The 12,047-nt window shown below is 41.9% G+C and overlaps 1 protein-coding gene across 1 annotated transcript in view; it reads left to right on the forward strand.

Annotated features, from left to right (window-relative positions):
• Window positions 1-11,791, forward strand: part of LOC117729788 (BMP/retinoic acid-inducible neural-specific protein 3-like) — a 46,310-nt gene extending 34,519 nt beyond the window's left edge. Inside the window, exons 5-9 of the mRNA XM_034531154.1 lie at window positions 2,949-3,054; window positions 3,204-3,440; window positions 5,416-5,638; window positions 9,250-9,592; window positions 10,488-11,791. Of these exons, the coding sequence (XP_034387045.1) occupies window positions 2,949-3,054; window positions 3,204-3,440; window positions 5,416-5,638; window positions 9,250-9,592; window positions 10,488-11,258 (1,680 nt within the window). The 3' untranslated portion in view covers window positions 11,259-11,791. The remainder of the gene's footprint in view (window positions 1-2,948; window positions 3,055-3,203; window positions 3,441-5,415; window positions 5,639-9,249; window positions 9,593-10,487) is intronic.
• Window positions 11,792-12,047: the final 256 nt, after the last annotated feature.

The following is a 12,047-nucleotide window of genomic DNA, read 5'->3' on the forward strand; positions in this document are numbered from 1 at the left end:
CAAACAAAAGCGGAAGGAGTTATTTATACATGTATTTGCTGTGGCTAACATTTGAAGCACTTTGACATGAATCGTTAGTGGAACTACTTGCTATAAGAATAAAAAAAAATATATATATACATATTTTTTATGACTAAAAAGGTAAAAAGCTTTGTGTACATACAAACATAGAAGTTAGCCAACACTAGTAGTGGGCCGCGAGCAACAATTGCATTTTCTTTCAGATTCTGCGTACATTTTGGAGTAAAATATTTGGCTGATTCACACCAGGGCCAAATTTCTCGTACCTGGCAAACGTAGTTAGCGGGATAATTTTCCAAATGAGATTACACAAGTCAGGGTTTTCGGTTCCTCGAAGCAAGTTTGGCAAAATCACCATAGCAACACATCCAACAATTTGAACTTGCTCCAGCGCAGGCTCATTCAGTCTAACTGGATAAACTGGCCACTCCCCTTGAAGAAAATGGCAGCTCCCTTCCTCATTGATTAAGGAGCGATATTAGTTAAATTAACGTTTAATAGGGAGAGAGTTCTTATCACGTGATGATGACTTCCTATACGAGCGCTATCGATTCTGCCCACAAGGAATCATTTATTTACAGACCTTCTCGAGCCGTACATTGAACACCACACGCCACAGCCGGGCATTGACGGTCTCACAGACTGTATGCAGAGCCTTACATTGTGGTACATTGTGGCACATTGCTGTACAGTGTGGTACATTGTTGTACAGTGTTGGCGATGCAGAACATCGGGAAAGCCGCTGTATGCCGAGCTGTTCATAAAGTTTATTTAGCGCTTGAGAAACTCATGGATGTGTTCATTATGTTCCCTGGCCATGTCCGAGTAAATGCAATACAAGTTATATATGTTCATCTCCACATACATGAATATACATATATATTATCTACTTGTTCTGAAAGAGTTGAGATAGTTATTTTAGGTCTCATTGGATGATGCATGCCATTAAGCCGACTGCCAGCAGGCACATTTAAAGAAATATAATCGGATCGATTGGGGTATATGTGTATATATATATATATATATATATATATATATATATATATATATATATATGATATTAATGTGAACCCAAAAAAGAGGCTCTTCCTTTGAGTTTATTTGTCTTTGTGCTGTTAGTAAATCATGGTTTTGGTGATCGACTCTTCTCCCTTTTGAAGTCGGACGGGCACGTTCAACTATCCTGAGAACTGACGTCTGGTTCAAATTAACGAGATTGTTTGAGCGAGGATCAGCCTTTGAGAAATCGAGATAGCCTGATGTCAATCATCGGGTTAATTTAAGCTGGATAATAGGACATTTGATCGACTTAGTTGAGCCACGTATGAGAAATAGGGCCCTGGTGTATTATCCGGGAGACTTCAATGTTCCTATCTTAAGAAACATTGATATCAATCAAATAAAACACCAATTAACATTGCACATTTAATAACACGGTGGCAGTTAGCTTAACTTCCTTTTGGGCTATAAAAACATCATGGTTTGGCTTAAAAAAAGTACACTTGAACTATGGATATAAAGTCATTTGACTCTATTGCATAATGTCCCATTTTATTATTATTAAAAGTCCTGTGTTTGTTTAATATATGTCGTCGACTGCCCTCTAGTGGGACTAAACCATTTGATGCACTGCATAAAGTTGGAGCTCATCTCAACTCCCTCTGAACGTTTTTTTTGTTTGTTGTCGTTGTTGTTTTTTAGGATGTGGGAAAGGTTTGTGGTAAGTCAGAATACTCCATCCTTTAGAATGTTTCACCCGCTGTACGTGGCAAACGTTCTTCTTCCTCTGCTCCTCTTGCACTCTGCTGCTTGAACGAGTCAGCGACACACTTTTAACTCTGCAGCACCTGGACTAGAAGCCCAAGTAATGAAATAAAAATGAAAACAGACCAAAGAAAGGCAGCAATCTTCCACCGAGATAAAACTTTTGCTTTATTCCCTTACACAGCCAAGATACAGGTGGCCAATAATGTCCCTTTTAAGTATTTTTAATATACCAGAATGTATCTACAGTGAATAGCAGCTGCTATGCAAAGCGGAAATTGAATGCTCTGCTCATCAGTCAATGTTTTGCCGTATGTCATATCATGTGCCATATCAAATAATTCCTCAAAAATATTCGCCATTCACGTGGTCTGAAACCCAGGGCTGTGTCTCATTTCCTCACATTCATATCGGCATTAAAATCCCTCATGAGGGAAACAAGGAATTGCACTCAAATTATCTTCCTTTTCCTTTTCTCATTCACAGAGGATATTTATTCTTTCCTCTAGATTAGGCTTCTGATTAAAAAGCCCCATACTGAGTTCTCTCTTCCCTGCAGCACCGGCCTCATACGAGTTCCCGAGCCCTTCCGCCCTCTGATTGTGTTACTGATCGACTGGCCCTCATTGTCTCGCCTCATCCATCTGTCACTTTGCACCAACTGTCCCCCGACAAGCCTGACCGGGACAAATCGCTGAACAAAATATGGTGTCCCAGAACCACAAAGAGAGAAAAATGAGAATCGGTGAGATGCTCGCCGGCGTGTCGCAAGCGAGGGGAAAAAGGAGAGCGCTTGGAATAGGGTCTCCTCTCGCAAATGAAGTGGAGGAGGATGCTTTGGAGGAGGATGCTTTGCCGGAGACTGCGTTGTGGCAAAGGTCAATCCAAAAGTCTTCAATCAGTGCGAAAAAGGGACGGAAAAAACGTGCGGCATTCTGGCAGATTAATGAGTTCAGGGAAGCACTCCTACAACGACTTAGAGGAATCCAAATGAGCTTACCCCAGTTTTCCGTTTCCGTCACGTTCATAAGTTCAATCCATTCTGTAGGAAGTACTTTATTTAAACGGAACAAAGGACGCCCATTACGTTACACAAGGCACACTTCAGCCACCCTCAAACTAACGAGATGATATAAATCATCCCTTTATTTGTTGTTGCCCAGGTGACGGAGACCCGCACAGGTCCTCTTGGATGCAGTAACTATGACAACCTTGACTCCGTCAGCTCTGTGCTGGTTCAGAGCCCTGAAAATAAAGTCCAACTGCAAGGTTTGTCTAATTTGTACCACTCGTGACGTTTTTAAGATCTCACCGAAGAGTACATGCACATGGGATGAACATCAGATTTATATATTTCATCGTCAGTCATAAGCTCAGCCCTACTAAATGACTACTACACTTTCCCGGTCGGTTAACAGGCTTGCAGGTGATCCTCCCAGACTACTTGAGAGAAAGCTTTGTGCAGGCTGCTCTGAGCTACATCGCCTGCAATGGAGAGGGGGAATTTGTCTGCGAGGACAACGACTGCTGGTGCCATTGTGACCCCAAGTTCCCAGAGTGCAACTGCCCCTACATGGACATCCAAGCCATGGAGGAGAGCCTGGAGAGGATCACAGAGACATGGGGGATGTTCTATAAAGAGTTTGAGGAATCCGGTACGTTCGAATATAAATCATTAAATTCATTCATTCATGAGAGGGGGGGGGGGATGAATTCAACTGCTTTATCTGCGCCGTTAAATCTGAGTGAGGTTCCTCTATACATGTCCCTCCCTATTCTATGATTTATAGGCGGCCTATAATAGCTGGTTGTGAATCCTGTCCTGGAACACTATCTGCATAAAAGAAATTAACAGTGCAACCGGACCAGATTTGCTTTTTTTAAATCATCAGAGTTTAGATAGTTTACAATGTCTAGAGCAGATTAATCAGCTATGCAAGCCATTTATTGCCAGAGCAGCTTTTCATATCACCGGGGGAAACGGAGTTTCAGCGGAAGCTCTTAGCATAATGTTTGCTTATTATTGCTGTGCTCGGTCACCCTGTCTTGGTAATTATAACTCAGGTGAAATCAAAAATGGCTGTCTTTTCTTTTTTTTTCTTCTTCTTCTCCACTCCTCAGATTTGGCTGGAATATCCCTAAGTGCAATTACTTTTAAAGTTTATGTTTTAATAGCTGGGTGTGAAGTATGGGCAGGAGCGTGTCTAGAATACAGAAACCTGCAAGTGTCATAAATGTGTCCTTCAGCGAGGGCGATCACACATTTCTAACGGGCTGCTTTATCTTTAGGGGGAGATGCCAGGAAACGGTGAAACCATAAAATCAAATTGGGACTCCTCTCTAATACCAATGCTATTGTTGACCTTCAACCAAATTATGCCAAAAACAGGACATGACAGAATCAGAAATGATCTATTTGTTTTAGGCAGGACTTACTTTAGGTAACTGTTACAATATGTGGCTTTCACACTAATTCACTTATTTTATGTCATTTAGGAGAATACGATAAAGTGAAGATGAGCAATGTGACAAAAGCATATCAATCAACATATTTTTTATTAATACGTTTTTAGACTCAAATATCACACACATAATCAAAACATAATGATGCAATGTAAAAGGAGATAAACTACAATGGTTACGATAGTTATACTTTTACGAGCAGTATTACTACTGTTATATTTAGCATGTCAAGCAATAATATGTGATGGTTGAATTGATTATGATACATTTGCAAATCTCAGTCATTTGCAAATCTCAGTCTGGAGTTGTTGTTTTTTTGCTTTACTGAACAGGATCAAAATGTTGTGTGTGAGCTTAATTTCAAAGGACCACATGCCAGATGCTCTATCCAAATTAAAGAGAACTCCATATTTTTGGCCCAAATAGAACAGGCTGCCAACATATGTCCAATTTCAAAGGCCCCATACATAGCCACTGAAAAATGCAGCCATCTTACGACTCAAACAGGAGGAAACAAGTTGTAAAATCTGAATTTGTGAGCTATTATATCATTGGCTGTTAAATATGTAATATGAAATACAATCATAATTGAAGTTAAGCGTGCTTGGACATGTGTTCCAAGACATATTGGCCATACTTTGAAAAATCGGATTATACTGCATTATCTGGCATCAAGGGAGCAACATTTAGCATGATAATACTTAATGTTGCATGCAGTATAGTCCAGTGTCTCACAATCCTTTTTTTTCAAATTGACAAACCATCACAACCAAAATGCTCAATAGGCCTTAATTTGTTCATTTATGAACATTTATGAACATTTATGACGGTGCACATTGCCATTTCCCCATCACCTTATATTATCATGAATAAGCCCTTTCGAAGAGATCTCTATGTTTGATTATTACTACTTAGTTGTATGCATGTGTTTATGAAGTATGTATGAAGTACAAACAGAAGGTATGCTATATTTACTTATTTATATTCAACGCTACAATTATCAGAACAATAGGAATGTCCAGGCTCCCTAATGCGGCGCAGAGGTGTACTGCAGATATGAATGTTTAACAAAAGACGATGAAAGAAATTCTGCACATTTATTTGGCAATCCTAATAACTGATATAGACAATAGTGGGTGGTAACAATCCTCTTGTCTGTGCTCTCAGATGAATTCAAGGCGTTCCGTGCGAGGCTCCCCCAGAACTACTTCCTGAACGTGTCCGGCATCCAACACTTGTGGTCAATGGACAACTCGTTCCACTGGCGATATGAGCAGCTGGAGAACAGCATGCGGGTCCTCGCCAGCCGAGCCCACAGAGTCATCTTCAAGCTCTTCAGTCTGAGTAAAAGATGTCACCGACAGCCCCATGTGCGCCTACCAAGAGAACGGTGAGCACATGTGTATGTGAAGTCTCGCGTAACCCTAGAAAATGTGCCTTTTTGTAATGTAGTTCTTTCTTCATCCTTCCATTTGGGTTTGATGATGGGATTTGTTTTGCACAAAGCGACTGCACATTGATTCACAGCGTGCAGCTCTCTCTACAAATGTGTCCAACGTTTATATAACATCCTGCTAAAATGCCGTGAAATACTAATAAAACCAGCCAGACATCTACTGCAAGAGACAACCCGTTTTTTAGACACGCACGTTTGTTTTCATTTTGTAGCTCAACATAAGAGAACTTATACCTGTCTTACTTTGCTTCCATCAGCTACTCTAACAGAAAACTTCAACTTGTAAACACCCACACAAGTCTCCGCTCCATCAAATATGCATTGGGGCTTCAGGAAATCATGAAATCTTCATTTCCCTTTCATTGGTCTTCATGCCCGTGAAATCCCTCTGACACCTTGCGCTGGTTTTCACGGCCACAAAGAATAAAACTTATTCTTTCCTCAGCCTTTGCTGCCGAGAGAGGACAGTCGTTTCTCACACTCATGAGGTCACTTGTCATTAGAAACACACACACACGCCACATAGGTCATTGTAAGTGTTTGACCAATGCGGGCGAGGACAGTTTCCGAATTTCAAGTCAGTGTTTTAAGACCCACTCAGGCCACCATCCTCCGTCAGAGGGGCTGATTGTCGAAGGTGATGAATACAACCGTTACTGTCAGTCACGCTGCTCTCAGATGGACTGAGCTCACACAGTAATGGTCGGCGATGCCCGACAGCAAAACACATAAATCAACCGGCAGATTGATCTATACAGTGCACTCAATGTCCTGTTCAATGTCCAGTCTCTCTCTCTCTCTGGCTTGATTTCTTTTCTTCTTCTTTCTCTTCTCTGTCTACGGCACTGATCTGTGTCGTCCTCTCCACAACATTGCTAACAGACAGATTAATCACTGATCCGAGCAGCTGATATTCCCACCCACTTGCCCGGGAAAAAGGAGTGGGAGCGTCATCGCCCTCATCCAGGCGGCGTTTATCTATGTTATTACCGCCGCATCAACCATGAAGCCTTTCCCTTTCTTTTGTCTCCTCACAGACATCTCCACACTCAGTGGAAGGAGATTGAGAATGGGATGTTTGTCAGTTTTGCCGAGGAGAGAAAAAGCTCACTCTGCCTTTAACATCCTGTTTGAGGCACTTGAGATAGATGACAGATATATGTGATTGATTTTGCGTCCTGGGGCCTACTCTTCCTCCGCGCTGACAATTATGAGCAAATAAGCCAGTTAAAGCTGCCGTCTGGTTGGCTTTTATTAGGCGGGTAATGATAAGATTGCAGAGCACACGTGCTCAAACTTTTGCCATTAGGCATAATGGTGCACATTGTCATTCAAGTGGTTCTTTCAGTTCTTCTGCTTTAATCTGAGGAGAAAAACCCTTTCTTGTGCGTAAGCTTCAACCAGAAAAGGTGACGTTTTTTTTTTTTTTTAATACGGCAAGTCCTCACATCTTTTTGTTTGACTACTAAGAGAGTGCAATTATGATTTGAGTCGAATGGCTATTTAATTAACTTGTCACAGAATTCAGTAGATCAGTCCAATTTAATCTGTGCAGCCTCACACTGTTTCAATTACGGTACAGTACATGCATTTACGGAGAGGCAAAATAGCCAGAAGGCAAGTGAAATTATGACATCATTAATGTAATTTACTTTGTCCAGATTGATACGTTTTGATTTACAAATTGACTGGTTTGGGCACATATCTGTTACAGTACCTCTGACAAGAAAATGATTAGTAGTACAAACAGTGTAATGCATCACATGATTATGTCAATTAATTCATTGTTATTTTCACCATCTAATGCACAACACAGATAACGATGGCGGAAGAAATGCAAGGAAGAAGCGTACAAATGTGAAAAAAAATGTCATAAAAGAACATAAAAAGATACATTACAATATACCTTACATGGCTCCTTTTTAAAAAGCGGAAGTTAGCAGAGAACTAACCGTACAGCTGCAGTCTTGTCTTGGAGACTGCTTTTACTCGGAGGTGAAACGCCTCGCCCACAAGTAGCGCGTGATGGAAAGGAAGAGCACTTCAGCTCATTTCCCACGACCGCTTTTTCCCATTAGGGGGTTTTGATATTCAAATCTGTGATTTTCTGAACTGAGACATGCTTCCAACTGCCAAACACACACACAATGAGATTGGGATACAGAGGAAGTATGCCCTAAATGTAATAATCCGGCAAACATTTTCAGATTAGCATAAAGTTTACCACAATACACCCTCATCAAAGCAAAAGGCTTCTTCTTTTTTTTTTTCGGAGAGGAAAGCCGGCGGTATGTAGCGTGCATCCGTTCTCTTCAGCGAGCAGAGAGGATGAGAGGCATAAAGGGATCATAGTCAAGAAAGTGCTACAGACGGGAATCAAACTCGGGTCCACATGGGGGAATTATATGTATGTCTGAGAGTCAAGTTACCTTAAGGCTGCAGCACACTTCTAATATTTATGTCCCAAAGTGATCAAAGATAACTTTCTCTCTCTACTGTCTCTGGCTGTCTCTTCTTTTCCAAAACACCAATGTGTCTTTGCATATGCAACCTACACTCAATGGGCACTTTATGATAACAACAAAAATGTACACGGCCTGACTCAATAACTTGGACATCATTCTGCAAACACTTCCATAAAATCTTGAGATCATTATCCGGCTGGAAATATCCAACGGGAAAAGGGTAGACTGTGTGTTTGTTTGACGCGCAATAGTGTGTGGAATAAAACTCTCAAACCTTTTTAATGCTCATAAATCCTAGAAGGATTGGAGAGGTGACCTAAGTATTTTCATTGAAAAGTGCTACTTGGCATCAATGTTATAATAAATATTGTATTGTGTAGTGCAAAGTATTCAATGCATTATAATAAATGAAATGATTGAAAAACTGCTGAAATAATGCTTCATGTAAATTCGATATCTGGGAAAGAAATCTGTGTGACCTCACCTCAACCATGCATACTTGAATCCTCTCAGGCCGGTCTGCACACATAATATCATACTGATTATGGTAAATGCTAAATGGACCTGTAGTTGTACAGAGCTTTTCTAGTCTTCCGACAACTCAAAGCGTTTTAACACTACATGACATCATTCAGCCATTCGCACCCTTTCATACACTGATTGGAGGAGCTAATTAGTTAGGCTAATTAGTTAGTCCTGATAGAACCTGCCCATCAGGACTAACTAATTAGCAACTAACAGCAACTAACATTCATACACATTCACACACCGTAGGCACAGCTACGGGAGCAATTTTGGGGTTAAGTGTCTTGCCCAAGGACACATCGAGCAGAGCCGGGGGATCGAACTGCCGATCCTCTGATTGAAGGACGACCCTGCTCACCACTAAGCCACAGTCTGTTTTTTAATGAGTAAGCTGTGTGCACTCCCAAGCAGGTGTCCCAGTCCTAATAAAGCAGCCACATATTAAACCTGCTCATCCTTTAAGCCCTGTTCAATAACCTCTCTTTCTCTTTCTCTCTCTCTCTCTCTCTCTCTCTCTCTCATCCTCCTTCTGCCTTTCTGGCCCCCGTGGTGCAGGCCTCAGTCCTACTGGCTGAGTCACTTGCAGTCTCTCCTGTATTGCTCGGAGAACAACCAGCTTGGTGCGTTCTCCGAGGAGCTCCACAGCTGCAGCTGCCAATACGACCACAGCCCTTGCCAGCTGCTGCCGCCCTGCTCCGTTGGGGAGGGCTCGGCATGCGAGGCATGTGCACCAGACAACCACACCCGCTGCGGGAGCTGCAACCCGGGCTTTGCCCTGACCCAGGGGGCCTGCAGGTCCATGGTGGCGGACTCTACGGAGAACTACCTGGGATTCGAGACGGACCTCCAGGATTTGGAGCTGGGCTACCTACTACAGAGGAGTGACCGCCGGCTAGAGGTATGTATTTCTCCTTTAGCCTTTTGTTTAATGTATGACGAGAGCTGAGCTGTCTTTCAAAGCGGTATCCTTAGGAGGATATTCTGACTCAGGGGAGCCACTCAGAATTACAAAGTCTTGCCCTTCTGGCTACTATGCAACTTCATAATTCCCCTATCTTTTTCCTTGCATTTGTTGAAACAAGTGTTGAATGTTGTGTTTATATAAAGGAACCTGGGCTACATTGATTACAATAAGCAAAACCAATTCAGATTTAGTAGTGATTTGATCCATAGACAGTGATATATGAGGCAGCTAATGTCAAATTAGTTTTGTTATGTTTTAATATTACACAGGCATTGTTTGACAACACCTGGTCCAGCAGTGTTTCATACAATTAAAACAGATGTAACCTATTTTTAGCTCAACATAGTACTACTTTCTATAAATAAGAAAAATACGTAGGGTAGCTAGAAGGCCCTTCCTTGACCTCGGAAAAGGCGTCTCCTTAGTAGATGGAGTTTCTCTGAACAGAGGACCTCTGGATGTGTTGGAATGCTTTGAAAAAAACAACTAAGTTGGATTGTGTGTTGTATGTTTTCAAGCTAAGTCAAAGTTGATCAAATGTAGTGATGAGGAGGATGCAGAATAAAGAAGTAAACAAAAAAAACATGTTTGCTAGAGTTTGCTACATTTTGAAAATCATCCAAACTAAAAACTCAGTATTGCCAAATTGTTTCCAATGAAAGTAGCTAGCAGCAGTAGTTGCCTCGTACAACCAAAGTCGTCAACACTTACCCGTAGATGTATCCTGTACCTCATAACTCCAATGTGGACTGAGGCATGTACTGCATGTATGTACTCACTGTGGTCACAAGTGCGGTCCGTCTATACTGTTTTAATCTGTGTCCGATAGGTCCACGCAATCTTCATCAGCAATGACATGCGACTCAACAGCTGGTTTGACCCCTCGTGGAGAAAGAGGATGCTGCTGACGCTAAAGAGCAACAAGTACAAGTCGAACATGGTCCACATGTTGCTGGGAGTATCCCTTCAGATCTGCCTTACCAAGAACAGCACCCTGGAGCCCGTCCTGACTCTCTACATCAACCCCTTTGGAGGGAGCCACTCAGAGAGCTGGTTTATCCCTGTGAATGAGAAGACGTTTCCAGAGTGGCAGGCCACCAAGCTAGACCTGCCCTTCGAGTGCTACAACTGGACTCTGACGCTGGGCAACAAGTGGAAGACCTTCTTTGAAACCATCCACATCTACCTTCGGAGCAGGATAAAGACTCAAGAGGGAGTGAATGACAGCATATATTACGAACCTTTAGAAGTAACGGATCCCGCTCGGAACCTGGGCTACATGAAGATCAACAGCATCCAGGTGTTTGGCTACAGCATGCACTTTGACCCAGAGGCGATTCGCGACTTGATTCTGCAGCTGGACTACCCGTACACCCAAGGGTCCCAGGACACTGCCATGCTTCAGCTCTTGGAAATACGAGACCGGGTGAACCGGCTGTCCCCTCCGGGGCAACAGAGGTTGGATCTGTTTGCTTGTCTTCTGCGACACCGTCTCAAACTTACTGCCAGCGAGGTGGTTCGCATTCACGCCTCCTTACAGGCCTTCAGCTCACGTCTGCCCAATTCGTTGGATTACGAGACCACCAAGTTGTGCAGTTAACAGCTGCTTGAAGGGAGATCTGGACTGTCCTGTACCAAACTCACATTAGAATGGTGCCCATTGCGGTGCAGGTGCTGACAGCTGTGCTATGTCTCTATGGATTACCAAATTGTTTGGTAAAACAGGAGAGAAGCAGCTGTGGACAGCTGAAGAATGTACTCATCTGGCTGTTTTGGTTTCTGTTTTGTGGCAACTAACTTCAGCGCTAGTTCATAAAGAATGAGGTGGACCAGCGAGAACACGCACAACTGATTCACACAAGAACAAACTATTCGACAAAGAATCCTACAGTAAAAATTAAAATACATTAAAGTTGAACCATCCTGTTTCAATATGACTCTGCTCATTTATACTGTAAGTACCAATGCCAAATGAATGGACATTTTATGGTAAAAATGGTTAAGTATGTTTGTTTGTAACTTTTATATGTTCCTTTGCTTCAGTGACCGTGCACTTTCCATGAAGACCAGAATACATTGGTGTCAGTCAAGATTTTGTAGATAAATTGATATTAAAACATCATGTTATAACAGATTACAGCTGTTGGAATGTTTTTTTCACTTGCGTTCTTCTCATTCTCAAATTCACTTTTCACAAATTAGAATTGGGGTAAATTAATTGGATGAAATGATTGTTATGTCCATGCAGTCATCTTTGGATAATTTATTTCAGCAATTACTTTAATGTGTCACTACATTTTCTGCTCACTCCACTGAACAGAAATTCACCAAGGGAAATCTCAAACGTCTATCAATAAATATTTTTTTTATATTGGTATAAACTTACTGA

Source organism: Cyclopterus lumpus, chromosome 4 (genome assembly GCF_009769545.1).
Source record: "Cyclopterus lumpus isolate fCycLum1 chromosome 4, fCycLum1.pri, whole genome shotgun sequence".
Lineage (NCBI taxonomy): Eukaryota > Metazoa > Chordata > Actinopteri > Perciformes > Cyclopteridae > Cyclopterus > Cyclopterus lumpus.